This window comes from Sminthopsis crassicaudata, chromosome 4 (assembly GCF_048593235.1).
Source record: "Sminthopsis crassicaudata isolate SCR6 chromosome 4, ASM4859323v1, whole genome shotgun sequence".
In the NCBI taxonomy this organism is placed as follows: domain Eukaryota; kingdom Metazoa; phylum Chordata; class Mammalia; order Dasyuromorphia; family Dasyuridae; genus Sminthopsis; species Sminthopsis crassicaudata.
Genome location: NC_133620.1, coordinates 472,859,296 through 472,886,795, shown reverse-complemented (window position 1 = coordinate 472,886,795; position 27,500 = coordinate 472,859,296). Strand labels below are relative to the sequence as shown.

Genomic DNA, 27,500 nt, shown 5'->3' with positions numbered 1-27,500 from the left:
CAAGGAACAAAGAAAACGACAGAACTACTGAAAAGACCAGTTTGTCTGATTGTGATTGCTTTTTGTATTCTTTTATATTTTAAAATAAGTTCCTTTGTTTGCTCTACTTTGGGGAAATAGCGCCATCTCCCTTCTCCACCTTTTATGACAAAAACCATAGTTAAGTAAAAACCAGTGATAAATGTACCCCACCCTGACCATGCATAAACCCTCCTTGTCCTGTTCTACCTACCGTGAGGAGGTTTCCTTACTGGTTCTCTGAGGTCATTGTTGGTTTGTCGGTTCCTCAAATCTGACTTTCTCCCAGCATTTTCATTTGTGTCACTATAATTATTGTGTATTTTGTTCTCTTGGTTCTGTTTCTGTCATTCTACATCAGTCCCTAAAAGTCTTCCCATGCTTTTCTACGGTCCTCCTCTCTCCTGCTTTTAATGCATGAAACCTTTCAGAAGCCCCTGGATTCTTATCCACTTGGCATGAATTTGGGTTCATTTAACCCTAATCCTAAATTCTCCTGTCAGTGCAGATCCTCAACCCCTCCAAACCTCTGCTCATGTTCTGTGGCCCCTCCCAGACTCCCTCTCCCCACTCCACAGCCACAGTTTCTTCCTGGGGACCCTGCTGGTCCTGGGGATGATCCTCCCCTGAGCTGAGCTGCTTCTTGGATCTTGGGGAAACCCACCAGCTCTTGGGTGCAGTGGACAATAATACTGACAGCAGCTCATGTTTCATATTTGCAAACATTTTCTTCTTCGATCTTTGTAACAATCTTGTGAGGTCAGGGCTGTTATCCCCATTTTGCAGATAAGAAAACTGAGGAACAGATTAGATAGGACTTGCCCAGAGTCACACAGTGCCTGGTTTAGGAACTAAACTCTGGGGAGAACCAAGGGTCACCATCATCCTCCCATAGTCCCTGAGGCCCAGCGACCTCCCACAGCTTGTGTGTGGGCTTTTAACCCTGGTCCCTGGCTCCAGAGCCAGCCCGCTACACCCTGTGCCTCCATGACCAGCTGATCCTAGGGCCTAATTAATAAAGGGTCTCACCACTCTCTCTACCCTAGCACAAAGCACAAGGCCATGGAAATGAAAAGGAGCATTTCCTGGTGATCTGGTGGTCCCAGGATTGTGGGAGTGATTATTGATTCTGGAATTGTGTGAATCCACTGGAGGATTTGAGGGTGGACTGGACCAAAGAGTTTGGAAAAGAAAGAAAAGGAAAGAATAAAGAGGAAAAATAAAGGAAAGGGAAAAAGAGGAAAGGGAAGGAAAAGAAAAGAAAGGAAAGGAAAACACATGAAAGGAAGAAGAAGAGGAGGAGAGGAGGGGAAGGAAAGGAAAAGGAAAGAAAAGAAAAAAAGGAAGATGTCTTCAAAGGTCCTTTCTAGCACTCAATCTTTTTTTTTTTTTATTTCTTTATGGTAATTTTTTTCCAATTACACGTAAAGATAGTTTTCAACATTTATCTTTGTAAGATTTTGAGTTCCAAAATTTTCCCTTTCCTTTCTCAAGACAGCAAACAATCTCAAGGCGGTATACACGTACAAACATGTTAAGCCTATTTCCATATTAGTCATGTTGTAAAAGAAAAATCTGAATAAAAGGGAAAACCATGAAAAAGAAAAAAGAAGTGGAAATAGTCTGCTTCGATCTGCATTCAGTCTCCATAGTTTTTTCCTCTGGATGTGGATAGCCTTTTCCCCCGGATGTGGATAGCTTTTCCCCCCATAAATCTGATGGAATTGTCTTGGATCACTGTATTGCTGAGAAGACTGGCTCTTCATCTTTCCCCGCATAATCCCCGAATCTCAATTTCCTCCTTTGTAACATGAGATTGGACTAGCCCACTTTGGAGAACCTCTCCATCGAATTGTGGGAAAAAGGCAATTCTGTGGCTACAACAGAAGTTCAGACGCTGAAGGCATTTGATAGGAAGAGACTTTGGAGCCTTCTCAGGTCCATTCAAGAGGAGATTTCACCCTTGAGCTCTCTATGAAAGGCTATTTCCCTTTGCCTCTTGCAAGGAAAGTCTTTGTAAATGGGAATTTAACCATTAAAATAGTCCTAATGCCTGCCTACACCCCCCCTCTAGTGGCCTAACTGGAAATAGCAGCAGCCACATTGTTCTTAACCCAGGGAGGGAGGTTGAGTGATCTTGGATGGTTATAGGCCCATCATATCACAGAAGGAGAGCTGGAGCTCACTCAGAGGCTTTCTATTCACTCTTCCTCCCAGGGGAAATGTCTGGCAATAAAAAAACCCAATTTCAAGGGTTTTCAAAAAAACGATTTTTATTATTAGCCTTTGTTTTGATATCCCTTAATGTCCCAATGTATCTCTCCCCAGCCCAGAGAGTCACCACTCTGATGGACATTTTAAAAACCTGTTGTATGCTTGCAGTACTACACACCCAGATCCCCCCACCTCTGCAAAGACATAGGGTAGAAGGAGCCTCTACTATCTCTTCTTGGCAACGCGCTTTGTCATTAAATTTCTCAGAATTCTCCTGATCTGGATTTATGATTTCAGTCAACAGAGAGCAAACAGTAGGACTGCATGGGAAATGACAAGTACTTATTATATAGGAGCTTGGGTCTATGTAGTTTATTATATATATATTATTTGTATACATTTACGTTTATATATATTATTTGTATACATTTACGTTTATATATATTATTGTTTACATTTATGTTTATATATTTATATATAAATAAACATAAATGTATACAAATAATATATATAAACGTAAATGTATACAAATATATATATAAACGTAAATGTATACAAATAATATATATAAACGTAAATGTATACAAATATATATATAAACGTAAATGTATACAAATAATATATATAAACATAAATGTATACAAATAATATATATAAACGTAAATGTATACAAATAATATATATAAACGTAAATGTATACAAATAATATATATAAATGTAAATGTATACAAATAATATATATAAACATAAATGTATACAAATTATATATATAAACGTAAATGTATACAAATAATATATATATAAACATAAATGTATACAAATAATATATATATAAACGTAAATGTATACAAATAATATATATATATAAACGTAAATGTATACAAATAATATATATAAACGTAAATGTATACAATATATAAACGTAAATGTATACAAATAATATATATATAAACGTAAATGTATACAAGTAATATATATGTAAATGTATACAAATAATATATATATAAACATAAATGTATATAAATAATATATATAAACGTAAATGTATACAAATAATATATATAAACGTAAATGTATACAAATTATATATATAAATGTAAATGTATACAAATAATATATATAAACGTAAATGTATACAAATAATATATATAAACGTAAATGTATACAAATACTATATATAAACATAAATGTATACAAATACTATATATAAACGTAAATGTATACAAATAATATATATAAACGTAAATGTATACAAATTATATATATATATATATATATATATATGTTTAATCTAGGTAATTTAGGCACTAACTGGGCAAGTCATTTAACTTCCTTCACCCTTAGTTTTCTCTTTTGTAAAATGGGAATAATTGCCTTCTAGAATAGACATGCAGATAAAATGAGATATTTTTAAAAGTTCATTCCACACCTTCAGATGTCCTACAAATGCTAGTTAATACTATTCCTGTTATTAATTTGAGCTTATTAAAGTTATGCAGTAACAGAGCTACCCTGTTTGTGTCCCCTTCTGAACTTCCTCTGCTCCCGTCTGTGCATTTTGAATCTTTTAAGGTTTGGGTTTTGAGGGTGTCTACAGAGTGTTTGTTAAATGGCATTTTGATGTTTTACTTTTTTGGTCCCAGACGCAATAAGTTCCAACAACCCACGCGTCATCGATGATGCTCGAGCACGGAAACTGTCGAATGACCTGAAGAGATGCACGTACTACGAGACATGTGCGACCTACGGCCTGAACGTGGAACGCGTGTTCCAAGACGGTAAATCTCGATGCTTTTGTCCGCCTCATTTAAGTTGTAGGGAAGCCTTTTGGAAGATGGCACCTGTGCCCATCAGTGCCCTCTACCTATAGAGAGATGCCCATGAGCCATAGGAGCATGTGCACATGCACACTGTTACACACTGATAATTGGAATGGATCTTTGTCATCTGTGCTTCTTCTTGGTGTCTTAGGGTTGGATTTGGGCAGCAACCTCTGAGGGGCAGGTACGGCGGCCTCCCGAGTGTCTTTAGATCATTCTGTTTGGTCATTGGTTAGGTCATTGATGCAAAAAAATTGCATCAACATGAGGAACTCTAATTCTTTTTTTTTTTTCTTTAGCTTTTATTTTTCAGAGTATATACATAGTAGTTTTTAACATTCAGCCTTGCAAAACCTCATGTTCCAAATTTTTTCCCCACTCCCTTCCTTAGACAGCAAGGAATACAATATATGTGCATGTTCTTCTGAACACATTTCCACCACTATCATGCTTCACAAGAAAAGTCAGATCAAAAAGGAAAACAAAATGAGAAAGAAAACAAAAAAAGCAAACAAACAACAACAAAGAGTGAAATTACTATGCTGTGATTCACACTCAGTTCCCATAATCCTCCCTCTGGATGCAGATGGCTTTCTCCATTAGAAGTCTATTGGAACTGGTCTGAATCAGCTCATTGTTGAAAAGAGCCACATCCATCAGAATTGATCATCTTAGAACCTTGTCGTTACTGGGTACAACGTTCTCTCGGTTCCACTCATTTCACTTCATGTAAGTCTCTCTGAAATCCTCCTGCCGGTCGTTTCTTACAGAACAATAATATTCCATAACATTCATATCCCTTCACTTATTTAGCCATTCTCCAGCTGATGGGCGTCCACTCAGTTTCCAGTTTCTGGCCACTACAAAGAGGGCTGCCACAAACATTCTTGAACATACAGGTCCCTTTCCCTCCTTTAAGATCTCTTTGGGATACAAGCCCAGTAGAGACACCGCTGGGTCAAAGAGTCTGCAGTTTGAAAGCCCCTTGGGCACAGTTCCATATTGTTCTCCAGAATGGAACTCTTGATTCTTAGACGCTCCATGGGTTTCACCATTTTGTGGTCAGTCAGTTCTCTGACAAAGATCCTGGCAGGGACCCGGGAGGACTTGGCGATGGGCTTTGGGAGAACTCTTTTGAAGTAGTCAGATCCCCTCTGGCCAATATGCTGCAAGGCTTTCCCTATATAGGACGGCAAACTCCCAACTCATCATGGGTCCTGTTTTGGAAAGCCTCTCCATCTTGGTAGCCATAAGGAAAGCTTGTGCTTTGTTTTGGGGAGCCTGGTGAGCTATCGGACCATGGTTAAGTAGAGGGGGCAATGAATTATATTCTTTTACCCCATCTCAGAGGGGTTTCTGTCTGCTCAGATATGGGGACATTTTGTGGACGGATGCAAATATTGAATCAGACCTAAAAGAGACTCCAGAGGTCCTCCAGAATTATTCTTTCATTGTTACAGATGAGCAAACTGAGGCCAAGGGAGGACATGTGGAGAAAAAGTGTCAGGGGGAATTTGAGTCCACATCATCTGCTCCACAGCCGGGGCTTCTTGCCCAGTTCAGTGATGGTTCCCCCAGGTGCCGTAGCCTCCCCTTCCCCTCACCACCCCCTCCTGTCTGTACCACACCCCCTTGATTAGCCCTGTGCCTTCTTTGCAAAGATTAGAACGTCAGCATTTAGGGGAGAGGCCTTTGAGATCAAGGACTTCTGGACCTCTAATCCTCATTCTGCTCATTATCCTAGAGCAGGGGTTCTCAAACTTCGGCCCGTGGGCCATATGCAGTGGCTGAGGACGTTCATGCGGCCCGCCGGGTTATGGCAAATGGACTGAGGGGCGGAGACATAGTGGGAGCTTTTGTTTTTACTATAGTCCCCCCTCCAGCAGTCTGAGGGACAGGGAACTGGCCCCTATTTAAAAAGTTTGAGGACCACTGTTCTAGGGACTGAGATCTTCCTAGACCTTCCATTGAGAAATCAGGGATTCGCACCCAGGACCTCAAAAGCCAAAGCCCTCCCTCTCCCATTATCCCCCCACACAGATTATGTTCTTTAGCTCCCTGTGGGAACAGGGATGGCCGCTCCTGGAGATCAGCTGTGCCCTGGCTGGCCGCCATGTTCATGTGCTGCTGGATCCTTTCTCTCTATCCACCCCTTTTAATGTTAAGAGGGCCTCTCTTCCCATGTTCCTAGGTCTGAATGTTGCATTTATGACCCAGCTGGCTCTGGGTAACGATCCCAGTACTTTGCACATAGTAGGTGCTTACAGTAGACTTGTTCTACTGAATTGAATTTGAAGGTCCCAGACTAATTTTCGATGTTTGAGGCTGGAGTCATTTCTTTTTTAAGTTTAACTTGCATTCACTTGTTACAGAACATGGGAACCCTGCCAGCTTCCTTCTCGTTCTCCTCTCCCGTAGAACACCCCTCGGCTCTCTTCTGGGTTTTCCCCCCTAAATGCTGGATATTAATATTAAGCAAATGCAAGCGCGTGCTTGTGGGGGACTAGATAATGGCATGGATCATCCTTTGACCTGGGGGGGAGGCAGCGTTTCCAGATCTGTCAGGAGTTAAAAAAAGCTGTCAGAAGGATCACACTGAGCTCTAAAGGCACCGAGGGGTCACCCCCCAGTGCACAAGCACCCAGAAGCAGGAGGCAGGCTCTGCGGTGGCCCTCAAGATCCAGACACTTAGGTGAAGCCGACCCTACGGGGAGCTTACGGATCACACACAATCCGGGCCCTTCCCCGGGACGTGCTCTTTCCATTAAAGGGCCCCTCCTCTTCTCCAGGGCTTGGAACGGAGCATCCTCCGAGCTGGGGAGCGTCCACTTCTTCTGTCACCTGCTGAGGCAAGAACAAACGCCCAGTGTCCCCCACTCTTCCCTTTGCTCCCCCTTTTTGTGGATTTAAAACACACACACGGCAGTCTCGGGGTTCCCCCTGGTGGTCACTGGGAAACCTTCCCATCACTACAGTGGGGCGAGATTTCAGTGAGAGCCTACTGCTGCGGGAGGAGTTTGTCAGAAATCCCAGATTCCTTTAATCCTCACTATGAAATAAAAATAAAATCTGGAAAAAATGGGATGAGAGGGCAGGGAACACATGAATGATTTTTTTTTTCATCCATATTCAATTAGTATTGTTTTGGAGTTCATTTGAACATGAAGAAAGAAAAAAAAAAAAACTATCCTTAAGGGAAATAAAATATCAGGAAGTAATAAATGTATTTTTATAAGTAAAGCAGCAGCCGCACCTCCTCCACTTCATTAAAAAAAAAAAAATTTTTCCCAATCGTATTTTATTTTTCCAAAAACATACAACGATGATTTTCAACCTTCAGTTTCCTAAGCCTTTGTGTTCCCAATTTTTCTCCCTCCCTCCTTATCTCTTCCCTCCCCAGGACAGCAAACAACCCAACATAGGTTAAAAATGTTCAATCCTTTTAAATATATTTCCATATTGGTCCTGTTGTACAAGAAAAATCAGATAAAAAATCAGATTTGGTGCTAGGAGGCAGAGTTAGGAAGAACACGTGGCGGGTGCAAAGAATTGGGCTCAGATACCCAAGAAGAGCTTTCCCAGAGCGGGCTGAGCTGCTGCAGGAGGTGGTGAGCTGCCCGTCCTTGGAGATCTCCAAGTAGAGATTGGACAGCCGCTTGTCAGGGACAAGAGGAGACTCTTTCTCAGGTAAAGAGGGCTGAGCTGGCCTCTGGAAGTCCCTCCTAAGCCCAAAATCGTGGGCAAGCACATTTTAATAAACCTGTACACATTGAACCGTTCCTGCACTTCATCACAGGGACAGTTTGAAGCTGGAGGTCACAGGGAGAGAAATATGCTGGAAATGCCGGTGACTCCAGCTCCGGCTCCAGGAGACCATGGCCTGGGGGGAGTTAGACGGGTATGGCCTTGTTCTTCCCTTCCCCCTCTTAGTCTTCAGTTCCAGTAAACGCAGTGTAGCCTCCTGATCCTAATTAAAGAGAAACTGGGGCCTAATTAAGGCGGTAGATGGAGCCAGCTTGCTGGGGAACCCATTGCATTCAGTAGATCATCGTTTGACTCAATAATCATTTGGAATTTCCTCTGATTTCAGCCTCTCCTTGTAATCTCCGCCGGTCCAGCCTTTCGTAGTTGTTTTCTAAATTCGCAAATGTCGGTCAGGATTACTTCATTTCTTCCCATCATGTGATTGCGGCACAGGGAGGGCCGGGGGACCCAGGTGTGCCCCCTTTCCTTGGTGTCTCATGATAGTTTCTAAAAGAATACTGTCAGTAATATAACCAAGAAACGCGGAAGATGCAGGCGGGGCTGCTGCTCCATTCAGGGATGTACTTGAAGGGCTCCTGAGACTGAGGGGACCCACAGAGCAGAGCCAGGGGCAGTGGGGGCACTTTACCTCGGATCAGGGTTCAGAGAAAGGATTGGCTGCTGGCCCGGTGTGAGCGCGGTTTCCTTATTGGTAAGGTGAGGGAATTGGGCCCAGAGATTTCTGAGATTGCGCGAACCCTAAGGAAGTCATTTCAGAAATCAGCTTGTCCTTTTTGGCTCCTAAAACCAAGGCGGTGGAACAGTGGGTGGAAGCTGCCGCTCCCTGAGCAGATTCGAATATGGTTTAAGGGGAGAAAGTACTTAACAATGAGAGCAGTGGCTGAATGTGATGGGAGATAGCAGGGGCGCTCTCCGTGGAGACCCCCGAGCAGAGCGTGGGGGACCATGTGTCCAATGGAGCATAGAACAGGTTGTTTTCCAGGTGTAGGTTGGGTTCCCTTAAAATTCTAGAATTTTGTGATCATCTTGTAGCACTTTAAAAATCTCACTGATGTTAAATATCAGGATGTCGGCATTCCCTGGTCCCTCTACTAGGAGCTCATCTTCTTCTTCTCCACCTTGCTGCGCCTGCTCTAACTTATCCAGTTTCTCTCTGTTTACTATCTCAGTGATTCCCCAGGAAACAACTATACATCATCTATGAAGGGAGTGGGTTTGGTGGGCAGATGTTTAGTTCAACAAGTGATTATTAGATATGATGGATGGATGGATGGATAGATGGATGGATGGACAGATAGATGGACAAATAGACACTCAAATGGATGGATAAATAGAGAGATAAATAGATAGATGGAAAGATAGACAGGCAGACAGATGAACAAATGGAAGGAAGAATAGATGGATGGATGGATGGATGGATGGACAGACAGACAGATAAATAGATATATGACAGGTAGAAAGATAAAATAAACAACTGGATAGATGAATAGATAAACAGATGGGTTTGCAGATTATAGACAGATAGGCAGACAGATGGACACACCTACAGATGGGTAGATGGATGGATGGATGGATAAATATATAGACAAATGGATAGTTGAACAGGTAGAGAGAGACAGATGAATGGAAAGATTGATGTATATAAATAGATGAACAAATAGATGAATAGATGGACAGACAGATGGCTAGATGGACACATAGACTGGTAAGACAAATGAATGGGTAGAGAGATGGATAGACAGGTGAACAGAGAGATACATAAATGGATGGGTAGATAGATTGACATAGACAGAAGAACAAATGGATGAATGAATAGACAGATGCACAGACCGTACAGGTAGAGAGATAGACAACAACTGGACAGATGAATGGATGGATAGATGAACAGATAGATGGACTGACAGATTATAAATAGGCAGGCAGGCAGATGGACCACACCTACTGATGGATGCATGAAGAAATAGATAAATGAATAGATGGACAGGCAGAGAGAGATAGATGAGTGGAAAGATGGACGGATGGATAGATGAATAGACAGACATTCAGACAGATGGGACAAGTGGAGACGGACGAATGTATGGATGAATGGACACACATAGACTGATTAAAACGGATGGCTGGGGGAATGAATGGCTGGATGATAGATTGATGGATAGACAGATGGTTAGAGAGATCGATAGATAGATGCATGGACTGACAGTTTGGTAGCAGAAAAGATGCAAAGACAGCGAGCCAGGCTGGCAATCCAGAAGATCTGAGTTCCAAATCCGCCTCTTCTGCCTGCTGGACGTGTTGTACCCAGTCACATCGTCTCTCAGCACCACTGTCAGTTCCACGACCCTAAGTTAGAGAAGTTGCAGGTCTGCAGTAGGGGAGGCCGTTTCCCTCCTGGGAGCTCCCTTCACCAGGGAACCCCATGTTCAGAACTTTCTATAAACGGAAGCATTTGAATGAGACTTAGTATATCTCTGGTGGGATGGAGATGATGTGGGATAGAATGGCCCACTGTTTATATTTAGGAAATAAGGAAAAGAATCTTAGAGCTGATAAATTGTAATATTCTTCTGAGGATGTTAAATATTTTTAGAGATTAGCAAGTGATTTGATTGTTAATTGTAATGTTCTTGAATTGTGAGGGTCTGGTTGTCTGCTCAATTATAATCCTTCTCTGGGAGATCTGTAAAATCTTTTCCTCTGTGCGCAGGTTTCTTGGGAGCTCTGAATCTCCTCCAGCTCTTGTCCTTTCTCAAATCAGACTGCTCTCCTTTCAGCCTGCCTGGTGTCACAACTGTATCCCAGAATCCATTCTCCCAGACCCAATGCTGCCCTTCTTTTATCCTCCCAGAGAATGGGCGTGGGATAATGCAAGGGCTTCTGGGAAACATTACTTCAACCAATGAGCTTGCTCCTCCTAGAATTCCTAAGGTGTAAACTCCCTTTAAAGGCCCAAACCAAAGGTCTGAGCCAGAGAACTGTCAAGTCAACCTGAGTTCTCACCTTGTCATTGTCCAGACAACCTGAGTTCTCACCTGGTAATCCTAACAGTTAATGAGAGATTTATAATGTGGTCCTAATTCATTGGTGGCAACGAGGAAGTGTGATACAGTCAATTCATTCACACACAATATTAAGTACCTACTATGTGTCAGGCATTCTCCTAGGTTTGGGACCACAAAAACAGGCAAAAGATGGTCCTTGCTTGCCAGAAGCAGCAGTCTAATGAGGGAGATATGAAATCGACCGCGTACAAAGAAAGCAGGAACAGGATAACTCGGAGAGAGCGCTGGCTGTGGAGCCCGAGAGTCAGAGCTCATGTCCTGTCTCTGGGGCTGGTACCCGAGTGACCAGGATGGAGATTATTAACCTCCCTCTGCCTCTGGATTTTTCATTTACAAATTGAGGTTTCATTAAACGGCTTCTGAGGCTTCTTCTCCCTTTGAGCTGATTGTTTGTTTCTCCAAGATCAGCCCAGGAAGTCCCAAGTCCAAAAACACTCCTGGATTTACCCAAACTACAGTGAAATGGGGGTTTACCTGGAGTCATGTGAGCTGCCGCGTCTCTGTAAAAGCTCCAGATGAGGAGGTCGGCGGTTCCGGAGCCGCTTCCGAACTCAGGGATTCAGGAGTCCGTGGCCGTCGTCGGCCGGTCTGGAGATTCAGTGCGCTCGTCCCGGCCAGTTTTGTTCGCTGGCTCCTGGAAAGCCTTGTTTGCTGGAGCATCAGCCCGAGGGGAGTCAGGCCCACACAAACTGGCTTTCAAGTTAAGCATCTTCTAGTGCACGGCGTGCACCCTGGGAGCTCTAAATCCAGGTTCAAAGTGGGATTGGCAGCAGGATGGTGGGAGAGGGGACTGGCCGAGTGTGGCTGGGAGGCACTGATGGTGTCAGTTGGGTCAGCACTGGGGGGAGTACCACTTTAATCCTGTGGCACAGCGCTTCTAGCTCAGTGATTCCCCGTGGTGACCTCGCCTTTCTCAGTCTCAGGTTCCTCCTTTTTGCGCTGGAGATAACAGCAGCGGGCGCCCCAGGGCTGTTGGGAGGATCCTGGGGGAAATTGGAATCTTGCCCAGTGAATGGGAACCCCCGGGCGCCTCTGCTGTCCCCGTGCCCCCCGAGGGCACGAGAAAGTCCCTTGGGCATCCAGAGACCATCTCCCACCATTGCCACCTTGGCTTGCAATATTAATTACAAACTACGTAATACAAAATACAAAGTCGTTCTGTTGTCTAACATGGGAGGAAGCTCCCTTAGAGTGAATGTGCTCAGGGAGGATCCCTTTGTGTTATGGGGGGGCAGGTCCTCATCCTTTTTGCCTGTGACCGAGTTTTCTGGTTCTGGGACATTCTTAGGGTTCTGGAAGCCTGGAACTGGGAGCCTGAAAGTGGGTCTTGAGGACCCTGAGCAAGGCTCGGGTTTGCTCATTCCCCCATGAGCCTCGGGAGCCCTGCCTGAGTCCAGAGGAACGAGCAATAGCCTTTATTCCGATCAGTCCGTCCCAGACATGGCGTGCTCGCCCGGGGTCTGCGCCGGTTCCTCATGGGAGGTATCTTAACGATCCGGGGCCCGCCGTTCTCCTGGGATTGTGCTTGGCTTGGCCTGAGACTCCTGGGGACAAGCTCTGGTCCCCCGGGCAGCTCAGGGCTCCCTGCAGAGTCTCGTGGGAGCCGATTTGGGACTTACCTGGAATTAGCTCCCAAGCAGCTATGGATTAACTGTACACCTCCTGCCTCTAAGTGCTAGAGCGCTTCCACACGCGCCCAGGATCACTGGCCAATTGGGAAGGAGACTCGGCTTTGGGTCCGAGCGGCCAGCTTCAGAAGGACCCGGGTTCAAATGTAGCTCCTAGATCCATATGACTGAGAAAGTCACCCGACCTGAGACCCGTTTCCTCAAGTCCGATGGGGACGGAGCCACATCGTTATACCCGAAGTGTGGATCTGGAAAGGAACATGGAGTCCAACTGGCTCGTTGACAGATGATGGAAACTGAGGCCTTGAGAGACTAGAGAATGAGTATCAGGTTTCTGAGTTTCCAGCAACCTTCTGGTCGCACGCCTTCATTTTGCTGAAGAGAAACGAGTTCTAGAAGGGTGAAAAGCCCAGGGTTGGCAGGATTTGAATCTGGGCCCAGCTTGCTTTCCACTGTATCCCAGTGCTTCTTAACAAATACGTCCACATGCCAGTTACGAGAGACAGTTACGAGATATGAAGGCCAAACTGCAACTACTCAGCCCACCAGGATCCATCTCACCCCGAGGCTCTCCAGAGACTCACATAGGGCAGTGTAGATAATAAAGCGCTTTGTGAAGTTCAAAACGGTATACACCTGCCAGCTCTTGCTACTGTATGAGGAGGTCGGCTTTGGAGCTGGACTCTGAGGTGGGAAGCCAGACACTGGCCCAAGTCCCCTCGTCTCTCAGTGTCCCCGAGCAACCTTCTCCCTCTCGTTGGCAGAGGGGTGGGGACCTGCGCTAGTGGAGAGAGCTTCCGCACTGGGAGTGCCCCATGAGGATGAAATCACGGGTCTGGATGGTCAGGTGTCATAGGTGATGATGATAATGTATAGGAAGGGTTGGCAGCAGGAAAACAAGGCAGTTGCTTTGTGTTCTGAATGACACATCCCAGGTAGAATAAAGGAAGGCAGGTTCTTCTGCTCTCCATCTCTGTTATTGAACCAAATAGCCAGCAAAATAAGTGTCACTTTCCTCCCTCCCCCAAAAATCAGTTTTGGGGGATACCCCTCTAATGTGTCTCCTAAGGATTTTGTTGGTAGAAACTGGGCTCGCCAGTCGTGTCCCTGTATGTGTGTGTGTCTGTGTGTATCCATGTGTGTATGTGTGTGTCCGTCTGTGTGTCTGCATGTGTGTGTGTCCGTGTGCATGTGTGTGTCCATCTGTGTGTGTGTCCGTGTGCATGTGTGTGTTCGTCTGTGTGTGTCCATCTCTGTGTGTGTGTCCATGTGCATGTGTGTGTGCATCCATGTGCATGTCTGTGTCCGTCTGTGTGTGTGTCCGTCTGTGTGTGTGTCCGTGTGCATGTGTGTGCATCCATGTGCATGTGTATGTCCGTGTGCATGTGTGTGTCCGTCTGTGTGTGTGTGTCCGTCTGTGTGTGTGCATCCATGTGCATGTCTGTGTCTGTGTGTGTGTGTCCATGTGCATGTGTGTGTCTGGCTGTGTGTGTGTGTCCGTCTGTGTGTGTGCATCCATGTGCATGTCTGTGTCCATCTGTGTGTGTGTGTGTCCGTGTGCATGTGTGTGTCCGTCTGTGTGTGTGTGTGCTCACGCAGCCTTGGCAATACCTGCATTAGCTCCCTGCCCATCGCAGAATTGAATCCTTTAAAATGTCATTAGTAAATGTTCTCTATTTAAATTTCCCTATTAAGAGTGTTCTCTTCTGCTCATAAAGTGAATTTTGTCAATGACACTGAAAATGATGATTTTAATATTTCTTGTCGGCGCGGCCGGCGTTAAGTGCGCTTTGCCCCAGGATTCCTCGCTAATGCCTTTAGCCTGCTTGAGTTGGCCCGATGTGCTATTAATGCATACAAATGGCTTTTATTTTTGTTCACGATCTGTTCATAATTGCACGCTTTTCTGCTTTCCCTAATTTTTTTTTAAATGATCAAATGATGATGTCCTTTCTGACCCACTTAACTTGCCTTCCTAGAGAAGCACCCTACGTGATCCCCGGGAACGTCCCCCCAGCCTGGGGCCAGTGACCCCTGGGGACGTCCCCACTGCCTGGGGCCAGTGACCCCTGGGAACGGCCCCGCTGCCTGGGGCCGATCCACGGAGAGGGAGGTGACGCTAATCTAGACCAACCCCCATCCCCGCGTTGGGAGGCTCATCCGCTGCCTGCTCCTGGAGTGGAGTCAGCCTTTCCCCCTTGCTCCATTCTGCTAGACCGAGAAAACTCACTTTTGCAAGTTTCAGAGCAGGAAAAATATTCTGCATCTTGATGGAGTTTTTAAAAATTGTTTTTATTCAAGAAAACAGACCTCAAATTTAGCTTGGCGATGTTGTCTCAGATTAAACGGCAAATTCTCATTTATTTATTCATTCATTCAGCCCTTCATCAAGCAGTTGTTAAGCGCCCAGTGTGTGCCGGGCACTGGGCTAATTCACAGTGTATTAATTGCATGACACATGGGTTATGTCCCTGCGTGTAGAGCCGTGCCTTTGTTCACGTATGTTTGTGTCCGTGGCCGGGGGAGCGTCACGATGGCAGAGACACCGGCTCCAAGCCCTGCCTCTGAGACGGTCTCGGTGACTCTGGGAGGGGAACGTCCAGGCGGCCATTGGGGATCGAGGGGAGCAGAGGAGGTGCTGCGCTCCTCGGAGAGAGCAGACTGATTCCCCCTGGAGCTCCCTGCGCTAAAGCGCGGCAGTTCTGGTCCCCATCCCCCCCTCTCTATTGGCTCTGGGCCGTTTCCCCGATCTGTTTCCACAGCCCTAGTTAAGTAAATCTAGAGATCTGTCCCCACGTCTGGACATCTACATCAATACCCACACAGGAATATCTGGGGGAAGGAAAAGGAAAAGCATTTCTCTGGCGCCTACTGTGTGCCAGGCGCTGTCCTTGGTAGAATTCATCTCGGTTTCTCACAACCCTGCCAAAGTGTAGGTGCTGTTCTTACCCCCATTTTACATTTGGGGAAGACTGAGTCACTTCCCGTTGGGCCCGTGCTCTCTCACCGTGCATCACCCAGCTGCCTTTGCAGCTTGTGCAGACGTAGCCTTTTTTGAATATCCGTGTATTCATGTGAGTCTGTGGGCAAACACTTTAAATATGCCATTATGTAGACTCTGTCTCTGTATGGCTACACACACACACACACACACACACATGCACACAGGAAATTAGCTGTGGGATCCTGGGTCACCTTGCCTGCCTCAGTTTCCCCATCTGTGAAATGGGGATACTAACATCTATCAACCAAATTATTTAAGTACCTTGCAGGTCTTAGAGTACCAGATAAAAGCTTATTCTCATATTTCTGTGAGGAGCTTATTGGCAGTGACCCGGCCTCGGCATCCAGAAGATCCGCATTCTGGTCCAGGTTCTGACCCACAGTGACCACGTTAGTGCTCCAGCTAACACTCGGCGCCTGGAGGTTACGAGAGCAGGTTGAGCTTGTGGGGAGGCCCCTGGCAGGTCTCAAAGTGCGGGTCAGCAGCCTTTGTGTCATACGTGGAGAGGTCTCCGTTTTGCTGGCTGACTGACCGACGGGCGGCTGTTTAAGGCCGTTAAGGATCCGAGCCACTTACCAAGTGGTTCTCGTTAGTTCTTCAGCTCCCTCAGTTCTTGGGTCAGCCTCTGAGGAGGGAGCAGCTGCAGAGCCCAGAAATAGGGACCTCGGGAGGTTCGGAGAAGGAAGGCAAGGACTGGGGAAGGAGCCGAGCTTGAGGGGCTCGGGGTGGTGAGAAGAATGGGGGAGAGTTGTAGGAGGCCCTTGCAGGTGGAGGCTTGGGAAAGCAGGCGGCCTCGAATGCCAGCGTGTGAATCCAGTATAATCTGCAGGCAGCAGGATCCGTATCTCTGAGTATTTCTAGGCAGACGCCCAGCATCGGGGCTTCATAAATCCCTGATTTCCTCATTGTTTGCCTCTGTAGGAAGACATGTAGTTGTACACAGTAAATAGACTGAATTACCCCCAAATAACCCCCAAATTGTCAGATCTTTGGCCAGGGTGGGGGCTCTACTCGTGCCTTTTTACCTAATTTCAATAATTCCTTATTTCCTAAAGCCTGTCCTTTGGTATCAGAGTCAGCAAATGAGCTCCCACTAATTTCTTTCATTAAGGGTGGCACTCTGGGTAATGGATGGAAAATAACCTCTTGGCCATCCCGCGAATGAAAGCTGTTAGTGAGCAGGAGGCGGTGGCCGGCTCCTCTCCCGACGGTCCCCGAGGGCACGGAACGAGAGGTCGAAGCGGCCGGCCCGGAGGAATGAGCCGAGTCCTCCGGCTGCGGTAATTACTTCCATTTCGGTTATGGACAGCTGTGACCTTTCGGTGCGGTGCCTCCGGCCATCTTGGAAGTGACGCGCGGCACGGATGGCTCATTCGTTACCTCGGAGGAGTCAGAGCCGGACCCAGAGCCCCTTGGGAGTCTTCCTTCAGCTCACTGGGAGCAGGGCCACTGGTCCCTTGGAGATAAAAGGTGGACCCTGTTTTCTTCCAAACACGTCCAGGGCATCGGAAAGGACGAAGGATGGCCCGTACTGCTCCGTTTGACGGCCTTGGATTGTCTCCTGGGGCACTTTGACTTGACCAAGGTCTCTCAGCTAGGAAGCCTCCTGGACGCCAGGACGGGCTCTCCATCCACTTGGTCACTTCCTGCTCTCTTCTTCTCATCACATGTTTCAGTGTGAACATTAAGAAGATTAGTTTTATTGGGATTGAGTATGAGCCGAGGAAGAAGAATCTTAGTTTGGAGGGGAAGATTGTGGAAGGAGGGACGGCAGGAAGACACGGCCGGAGAAGGGAGCGGGAGTTCAAGAACAAGGCCGGAGTTCGCTTTCACTAAAAAGCAGATTAACTGAAGGGGCTAATACAGAAGGAAGGTCTCGAATGCCGGAATCAAGAATTGATACATGCCCTGTAAGGGACAGGGAAATGCTTTAGAATCTGAGGAACAATGAAAGCCTTGGGTTCAAACTTCGTGTTCTTGGTTCTGTCCTCCGAGACTGAGCAAAACAAGGAGACTCGCTCTTCCTTCAGCTCTTCGGATCCTCGAAGCCATTGTCTCTTCTCCATCCCTTTCCGCAGGTTCTTGGGTATCTCAGCCTCCCGCCCTTTCACCGTCCCCGTCAGCCTCCAATGGGGGCTCGGACTTCTCATTTCCCTCCTCGCTCCAGTGCGGCCCCCACGGTGCGATGTGCCGCTGCAAGTGTGGGATGAATGGAGGGAGCGAGGAATGAATGATTGTGAATGAATGAACGGACTCGAGACTAAGTCCCGGAAACGTCTCAAGTTTGTCAGCACCTACCGCAGTGGTTTTTAATTACATGCTTTGTTGAAGCTTCCCCGTAATGATCATACCTACCCTGCTTAATTATCACTTAGTTGACTAATGTCTGACTCTTGTATACTCTTGGTTCTAAAGAAGCTGACATCTCAGCAGGAAGGCCCTTGGAAACGAGTACTTAACCGGAGAGAGAGAAGGTAACTTTATTTAGCCCAGTGCTTTGTTATCGGCCCCCCCAAAAGCAGCTGTGGGGCCCCAGCAGGAAGGAAACGATATATGAGGTGACATATGCAAATGAGACTACACATCCCTATCCATCCATCCATCCAGCCACCCATCTATCTGTACATGTGCAAGGAAGGAGGGCTGTATGGGTACTAGGTAGGTGGGTGTGTGTGTGTACATATAGAAGAGGAAGGAGAGAAAGGAAGAGAAGGACAGCAAAAGAGAAGGGGGAAGGAAGAAGAGAGAAAGGAGAGGGCAAAAAGAAGGGAGAGACACAGAGATGGTGGAGAAATCTTAAAGTATCCATAGATACATTTATCGGTACAAGGAACAAATCTGCCGAAGTCCAGCTGCCCCCCTCGGCTTTCCAAATCCGACCTTCAGAAGCCTTCGTTTTGCACGGGTCTCAGGGATGCTTGTTTATGGACCAGGCAACCTACTCTCAATCTGTGTATTTGGGAAAATAACATTGATTCTTGTATTGTTTATATACCGTTGTTTCCCAGCTAGAGAACATGAGCTCCTAAAGGCAGACGCTGCTTTTGATGGGCCCTTGTGTTCCCTTTGTACTGAGTAGGTGCTTTTGCTGGGCCCTTTGTACTGAGTAGGTGCTTTTGTTGGGCCCTTGTATTTCCTTTGTACAGAGTAGGTGCTTTTCATGGGCCTTTGTGTTCCCTTTGTACTGAGTAGGTGCTTTTGATGGGCCCTTGTGTTCCCCTTGTACTGAGTAGGTGCTTTTGCTGGGCCCTTTGTACTGAGTAGGTGCTTTTGTTGGGCCCTTGTATTTCCTTTGTACAGAGTAGGTGCTTTTCATGGGCCCTTGTGTTCCCTTTGTACTGAGTAGGTGCTTTTGATGGGCCCTTGTGTTCCCCTTGTACTGAGTAGGTGCTTTGATGGGCCCTTGTGGTCCCCTTGTACTGAGTAGGTGCTTTGATGGGCCCTTGTGTTCCCCTTGTACTGAGTAGGTGCTTTTGTTGGGCTCTTGTGTTCCCTTGTACTGAGTAGGTGCTTTTGCTGGGCCCTTTGTACTGAGTAGGTGCTTTTGCTGGGCCCTTTGTACTGAGTAGGTGCTTTTGTTGGGCCCTTTGTACTGAGTAGGTGCTTTTGCTGGGCCCTTTGTACTGAGTAGGTGCTTTTGTTGGGCCCTTTGTACTGGGTAGGTGCTTTTGTTGGGCCCTTGTATTTCCTTTGTACAGAGTAGGTGCTTTTCATGGGCCCTTGTGTTTCCTTTGTACTGAGTAGGTGCTTTTGATAGGCCCTTGTGTTCCCCTTGTACTGAGTAGGTGCTTTGATGGGCCCTTGTGGTCCCTTTATACTGAGTAGGTGCTTTTGTTGGGCTCTTGTGTTCCCTTGTACTGAGTAGGTGCTTTTGCTGGGCCCTTTGTACTGAGTAGGTGCTTTTGTTGGGCCCTTTGTACTGAGTAGGTGCTTTTGCTGGGCCCTTTGTACTGAGTAGGTGCTTTTGCTGGGCCCTTTGTACTGAGTAGGTGCTTTTGTTGGGCCCTTTGTACTGAGTAGGTGCTTTTGCTGGACCCTTTGTACTGAGTAGGTGCTTTTGTTGGGCCCTTTGTACTGAGTAGGTGCTTTTGCTGGGCCCTTTGTACTGAGTAGGTGCTTTTGTTGGGCCCTTTGTACTGGGTAGGTGCTTTTGTTGGGCCCTTGTATTTCCTTTGTACAGAGTAGGTGCTTTTCATGGGCCCTTGTGTTCCCCTTGTACTGAGTAGGTGCTTTTGTTGGGCCCTTTGTACTGAGTAGGTGCCTCATGAATTCTACTGGGTTGAATTGAGGGGAAGTCCATCCTTAGAACCTCAGCCACACTCAAATGTCAAGTTCCAAAGCTCCATTTATGTGACGTTAATGAAGTAGTCAGGAGATTTTCAGACACTGTCCCGTTGATCCTCGTGGCCGGCCTCCACAATAGGTAAGGCCATCATTATTAACCCCATTTTGCAGTGAAGAATTTGAGGCTCCTCGGCGGGAGTATGTGCCAGAGTTGTGCAGGCTCAGTGCTAGAATGGAGCTCCAGCGACCGTCTCACTTTGTGAGGACAAGAAATCCGCCCTCTTAGACTCCGGGCCGGCCCAGGCCGAACGCCATCCCACAGCCCCGGTCTGCGAGACTTGAAGACAAATTTCCCTGACTTGGCCACGGCTTGGACTCTCCAAGTAACTTTGACGGAACTTATCTCCTTGTTTTAATGCATGATTTATCCCCTCGTTTTAAATCATGCTGTTGGTCCCTTCATTTTATTTATCAGACCCTTGCTTCAGTGCATGATGGGTTTGGCTCGAGCAGAGGCCCTGGGCCCAGATCCCGCCTGTTCTCCTTGAACGGCTCCTTTGTTGGAGCCGTGTAGAACAGGTGACTTTTTAGCGTTCTCCTCTACACCCCCCCCCCAAGTCAGCTACAAAAGGGAAGATCCCTGAGCTGGCTGTCCCGGGAAAACCCACTTCCTCCTCCTGAAGGACCCTTCTTCCTCCATGGCGGCTCCCCCCAGAGCATGGCTTGTCGTTCAGCCGGCAGCCACCAGGGGGCATTGTTGCCACGCAGAAAGCTCCTTCAGCTCTTTCTCCTTTTGCAGACACAATAAAAGGACCCCTCGTTTCAAGAGCCCATTTAGACCTGTAATAAGACACAGTCCATAAAGTGTGTGAAGTTCCTGGATCAGCAGGATGGGGCGGCCCGAGTCAGAGAGTGGAACTCCGTGGAGGGCGGACCTCGTCGGGAGCCCAAAGTGGAATTAAAACAAGCCCCCGTCCCCCCAGTATATTTGGGGTGACTTCCGGCCTCTCAGACCTTCCCCACCTTCTTTTTCTTTTCTTCCTTCTCCTCTTCCTCACAACCAGAGGAAGGCAAACTTCAGGCTGCGGACTGGCTGCTTTGTAGAATATTTAAGGGACTAAAAAAACCCATCTTTTAAAAACATTTTAAAAATTATAAAAATTTAAAATTTTATATTTGTAAATTATATATATCATATACTTAATACAATAATTTTAATATAATATATAATAAATTATATTTATTGTATTTAATTTATAAATTTATAAAATTATAAAACAATAACAACCGAGTTTTTCAGGGTCCAGCTGGGGCCTGATGCCAGAGTGCTCCGCTCCTCAGCCAGCTCTAAGGCCTTTAAGGCCTCTTTTGCCTCGAGGAACGACCACAGCATCCTAGTCCTGAGTTAGGAGATGCCCCAAATACCCGCAAAATAAAGTCGAGAGCGCTTCCCCTGGGTCTTGCCCCTGGATCTCCCTCAGACATTTCCAGTGGCTCCCTATTCTTGGATGGAGAAAAAAAAAAGCTTCCTCCTTCGGATCACTGACGTTTGGCTCCTTTTGTAATCCTGTGCTTTACTTTGACATGTCCCAAGCCTCTGGGAAGGAAGGGGCCTGTGGGTAAGAGGAGGAGAATCTTTGATCTAATCCAGTTCATAGAAACCCTGGCCCAGGGAAATCCCAAGATCCAAACTCGGAGCTAGAAAAGACCTCAGAGAACATCTCCTAGTTCTAGATCCAAAGCCATGTGGCCCAACTTTGTCGTCTCACAGAGGGAGACGGTGAGGCTCAAGAAAGAGTAACGAATGGCTGTGGCCACACAGTGAGGGTCAGGGTGGGATCTGACCCCAGAGCCTCTGACTCCACAGCCAGGGACCTTTCCTCCAGTATCCCTTTGGCTCCCGCTTTTTGAACCTTGGAACCAGAGAGCTTGCCAACAATCCCGAGCCCTTTATGGCTTTCTGGAATTATGGCTGCCCATCCCGAGGCACAGGAAGGTGAGGGGATTTTGTGCCATGGCCACAAAGCTGGTGAGTGTCCGGTTGGCTCCTGAAGCTTCTACCTCCTGTCCCTGTGGCCATTCCCGGACACGCTTGTGCATTTCCAGGCAGAAGAGATTAATGTAGATGATCCCAGAATTCTGTTGGAAGCCTTGGAGATCTGCCTTCTACAAAAGGCTCCGGGACGTTTGTAAGCGGTGTGAGTGGAGATTCGAAGGCAGGCCCGCCTCTGGCCACTGGCCCGTCAGCCCACTCACCAGGGATCCACGTGGAATAATTCAGGGAAAGTTGGTTGCCATTTCTTCTCCACAAACCTCAGCTGTTCCCTCTGTAAGCTGGGGAGAATTCCTTCCTTTTCTTGTTTCTTTCCCTGCCTGGAGCGACGAGAAGAGACTAATGGCCTCGTGCTCCGAGACGGCCGGGAGAACGGATGGAGAAGCTGATTTTTTCTGGCAGCGTATTTGTTCTCTCAGGACGCAGGGCACCATTAGCAAAAGTGGTGATTTACTAAATGGATGCTAATGACTCAGAAGAGTTAGCGCTTCTCCAAAAAGCCCTTGGCTCCTGTCTCTTTAGGAGATTTTGGCTCCTCGGCAAAAACAAAGCGGGAGAAGTCCCCATCCCCCCCCAAATGGAACCTTCCATTTCCCTCTCCTTCCCCAAAGGATGACTCCATTTGTTCCTCAGGAACTGGGCTGAGCCTCTCAGAGGCTGATTCAACAGATGGGTCTTTGCAAGGTGAAAAATATGGGGGGAGCTGCAAATGAGGTCCCTGGCTCCCACTTTCCCCATCTGTAAAAATAAGGGGATACTTCCAGATGGCCTCTGAAACCCCTCCCACTCTTGATCTGGATCCATGGATGGACTGGAGGTCTGTCACTCAAGGGCCAGGCTTGTCTCCAGATGGTTGGCGGCCCCTCCACCGACTGACAAGGACCATGCCGTGTAAGGGACCGTGCTGATACTGGTTGTACAAATAGCGGCAAAAGGAGACTCCCCTCCTCCAGAATATGGCGTTGTTTGGGGGAGACAGTCTGGACTGGGACTGGGACGGGATCCTGAGGGCCGAAAAGTGGAAGCTGAGGGGAACCAAGGCAGCTTGGCCGGGGACCTTTTGCCAAGGAGGCTTCAGGAGGGATTCAAAGCGGGAGGAAGGGGGATGTGGAGGTGGCCCCAGACCCTGAGGGGAATTCCAAAGAGGGACCATGGAAGCAGAGGCATTTTAACATCCAGAACAGGAACAACAGGGCTCAGAGAATGAAGGCGCTCCCTTCTAGCCAGGATGGAGAAGGGAGGACAGAGGACAGAGGATGGAGGACGGGAGATGGCTTTCCAGGGAGGGTGCTCCCTCCGAGTTTCTGCCAACAACAAGTACCAGCCGCATTATCACCAAATCCAGCTGGTTTCCCTATTAAAGAAGGCATCTGACAGAGGGAAGTGTTTCCAGAGGGACACAAGTAAATATCCCACGCAAAAGCCAAGGAGACTTGTGACCGTGAGGAGGGCAGGGATCATGAGCCCAGGAGCGGTTGGAGAAGGAAGAGGAGGACAGGGAGGAGGGGGTCCCTGACACCTCGGGCAGCTCTCAGCTCCGATGCTCTTTCCTGAAGAGCTGAGGAGGAGGCAAGTCCGGGGCTTTCAGGAATGTTGGAGACCGAGCGCGCTTCCAGGAGGGGCTTCGTCCCCTGCCAGCGGATGTTCCAGGAAAACATCTCTCTGGGGGCTGGAAGAGCTGCTGGGTAGCCATGTGTTAATCTGGCCGGAATGTTCCAGAGGCCTCCTGGCTTCCTTGGGCGTGTCCATTGGCGCACAGATCCAGAGGCTGTCTAGTCTAGACCGCGGCATTTTACAGATGAGGAAACGGGTCCAGGGAGGGAAAACAGCTTCATCCAGATCGTAGCGAGGCGGGTTATGAGCTCGGCCTGTGTCCTCCCCTTCCAGAACTGACGTCCCTTACGTCGAAGCTCCATCAAGGCTTGTCGCCCATGTCCATTTGCCCACTTACGGTGACTTATGGGAACAGGTAAAAGCTACAGAGGAACCTGGCAGGAAAAAAACCCAAATCCCCCATTGGAGAAGTTCTGCGCAAGAGACTGAGGACGCTGACGCGTGCTCATCGCTGACTGAAGGGGGGAAGTTCAGGGAGAGGGAAATGGACCCGGACGGGAACGACCGATGAAGATGGGACCGGGCCGCACGGGGGCGAGTGCGGCAGAGATGGGCTCTTGACCAGGCCGGAGGGCACCCCATGAAGCCAAATGAAAGTCGTGTGCCGGGAGCTCCATAGTCTGAATGAGAGAAATCTGCAGACTGGGGGGCGGGGGGGGGGAGTGGTGGGAATGGCCGAGCTAAGTCCGCAGTGCGTTTCCTCTGGCAGAGGAAGAAAAGTTAATCCCTGGAGACTCTGAGTAAGAAACACAAAACGACGCACCGGGACAGCGTCCGAGAGGGCGCGAGGGCTGCAGACCCCGGCCACAGGCTCCCAAAGGCTGCCGGCCGAGCGTCCGCTGAGACTGGGGGTTTGCTGCCCAGGGAAGCCACGGAAGCAACATCCGAGACGAGAATCCTGAGCGACGGACTTGTGTCTCACAGCTGCAACCCCAAGCCATGGGAAAGGGAGGGGACCATTGTACATGAATGAAGGAGAGAATAAGCACTTATTAAGCACCACACCGTGCCTGATAGAGGAGACTCACAGCTGCAACCCCAAGCCATGGGAAAGGGAGGGGACCATTGTACATGAATGAAGGAGAGAATAAGCACTTATTAAGCACCACACCGTGCCTGATAGAGGAGACTCACAGCTGCAACCCCAAGCCATGGGAAAGGGAGGGGACCATTGTACATGAATGAAGGAGAGAATAAGCACTTATTAAGCACCACACCGTGCCTGATAGAGGAGACTCACAGCTGCAACCCCAAGCCATGGGAAAGGGAGGGGACCATTGTACATGAATGAAGGAAAGAATAAGCACTTATTAAGCACCACACCTACCAGATCTTGGGGAGCCCAATGGGAAAGCAAGAGGTGCCTGTTCCCAAGAGGGCAGGTTTGGTTTCTCCTTCAGGGCCCAAACAGAGGTCAGTCAGTGCCCTTGGGGAAGCTTCCTTATAGCTGGAGCCCCTTAGAAGCAGACTTGGGCACATGGCGTCCTTAGCGGGATTTCTCTGGATAAATCCGCTCCCTGTCTGATGTTGACCCATTTGGCAGAAGTGGAAGCGATAGTAGTTGGAAAGAGCCTGGCATACAGTAGGTGCTCCATAAATGCTACAGTTAGCTCCCTCCCCTCCCCCACCAATGCCTTGTGTTCAGAATGCTCTTTCCCAGATCTTCAGTCTCCGTAGCTTCTGAGATGGAAGGGTCTGGAGCCTTTGCACAAACAGTTGCCAGGTCACGTCTCCTCAGGGGTCGTTCCCCTCCGTAGTGGGTGAAGGATCGGCTGGAAAACGGGACCAGTGGTCAGAGAGGACCCCTGGCATTCCTGGAGCTCATGCCCATCAATGGAGGTTGGTCAGCAGTGAGCCCCGGCGTAGCGGGGGAAGTGGATCTTCCCCCAATGGTGGTTTCAGGGCCCGGGCTGGAAGCAGGGCCTGACGGGGAGACACGTTCCCCAGATCTTGGGGCTCCGGGGGGTTCCAGCGGGGTGTGAGGAGAGACAGCGGTGGGGCTGGCCGGGCGCCCCCTGTCTCCCCCTCACAAGCCCCCACTCGGGCAAGGACAGTTTGCCTCCTTGTGGGCGGCTGTTGGTGGCAGTTGGCGGCCATGGCGGCCCCTTCCCCTTCCTCTCGTGGGGGTCGTTGGGGCGGGGCTGGAGGTGGCGGGCCTCCAGCCTGTTAGTGGCAGTTGGTTGGTGGCTGGCGGCAGTGATGGCCATAGCGGGGCCCTCGTCCTCAGTGGTCGCTCCCCTGGGGGACAGGCCGGGGGCCCGGGCGGGGTGAAGGGCCTGTGATGTTCTCAAAGCTTTTAGGGTCATGGCCCTGGAGTCCACGGGGGCCTGAGGGGAGGCAGCTTCCCTGGCACGAGCAGCCCACCCTCTCTGCCCCAGGCGCCTCGCTGCTTCTCTGGGAAGGTTTCCCTGCTCCACGGGTGCCAGCTGTGGAGACTGGGGGGGTGGTCAAGGGAGGGGGCTGCCGCGCCCCAGGCCCCTGGATTTGTTTACCCACCTGTCAGTGGCAGTTGGGCGGCAGGTGTTACTGGTGAGGGCAGCAGGAAGGTCAGCCCTCCTCTGCAGCGAGCGCTCCCCATCCTGGGCCTCCAGTCTCTGCGAAACAGAGAGAAAACGTGTGTCCAGGCAGCGGAGGGCCGGGGAAGGCTGAGGGCGTGAGCCTTTCTTGGGGAGAGTACTGCGGGCCCCCGAGCTGGAGGGCGGCCATGGAGGAGGAGTGGGGGAAGCTCCCCGTGGGACGCTGAGGGGAGGGATGGGGCGTCCGTGGTCCCTCCGTGTGCCGGGCCCACGGCCAGCGGCCATTGTCTGAGGCCCCGCTCCTGCCGCAGGCGGACGACCGCCAGACCAGACCGGGGCCGTGTTCAAGTGAAGAAAGGGGGCAGAATAATTGTACTTGTCAGACCCAGGCCCCAGGCATCCTGGTGCTGAGTCTGTCACCATGACGTCGGGGAGACTAAAAAGAGGAACAAGTCCCGGAAAGGGAAGTGAAACATTTAAAGAGCAAAGAGCACGTGAGCCCCTGGAGAGCAGCCGCATACCCCAGGTGCTTAATGTGTGCTGAGGGACTGTGTGATCTCTCGCGATTTTCTAGGGTAGTATGGCTTTCTGGGACATCTGTCTTATGGCTGACACAAGATGGGCAAGTTTAATTGTGCCCATTTTCCAGACAAGAAAAGGTTCATGGAGGTGGGCCAACGGTGACGTGGCTTGTAGGTCTCCCGTGCGTCCCCCAGACATCCCCGAGACTCCGGAGGGGGCAGAGCTTCGGCAGGCCAGCGGCCATGGGGGCTCCTGCGCAAGGAGAGAGCAGGGAGTGAATGTGGCTCCCGGGGGGAATTTGGGGGCTTCCCCCACAGCCTCAGGGGGTTCAGCCTTTAAAGGGACAAAATAAAGACCCGGGGGGGGGAGGGGGGCTATGCCTGCTGAAGCCCCCTCCCTTTTCCACCTCAGTCCTGACGCCGCCTTCTCCAGGAGTGCTCCCTCTCTCTGGTGAGCTGCTAAAGGAGGCGCCACTTTAAAGCGCCTACTGTGTGCTAGGTGCCAGGGACATGGGCAGAAAGGACGGGACCGTCCCTGCTTCCTGGAAGCTCGTACAAGACACAGATGTGGACAAAGTGGCTTTTCTATAAATGCAGACACGTAGAGTCCTTCCTCAGGGAAGACTCTGGCAGGTGGGGGGGATGCCAGACCCCTTGGCAGGGTGATTGTCAAGTGAAAAAATACCTATATTTATACGTGCGTGTGTGACCATATGTGGACATGGACTGTGCAGTAAGTGTACACCCATGTGTGCATTGCAGGTTCGAGCGTGCATGTGAGGGAGCGTGTGTGCGTGTTTCTCGTCTGCATGGACGTGGGTGGGTGGGTGTCTGCACATGTGTGCATGTATGTGTGTGAGGGAGCGGGTTTGTATGTTCACCTGCATGTAGGATGAACATGGATGTCTGAGAGGATGAAGAGAGTAGAGGTGCGATGGGTGAGCAGCCGCGCGTGTGCGAGTGTGAGGAGTTTTGAGTGTGGGTGAGAGGGGGTGCGTGTCCAT

The 27,500-nt window shown here is 48.9% G+C and overlaps 1 protein-coding gene across 1 annotated transcript in view; it reads left to right on the top strand.

Annotated features, from left to right (window-relative positions):
• The window catches only part of AGAP1 (ArfGAP with GTPase domain, ankyrin repeat and PH domain 1), a 622,443-nt gene that overhangs the window by 287,565 nt on the left and 307,378 nt on the right, over positions 1 to 27,500 (top strand). The window contains 1 exon segment of the mRNA XM_074264417.1: positions 3,876 to 4,010. Within this exon segment, the coding sequence (XP_074120518.1) occupies positions 3,876 to 4,010 (135 nt within the window).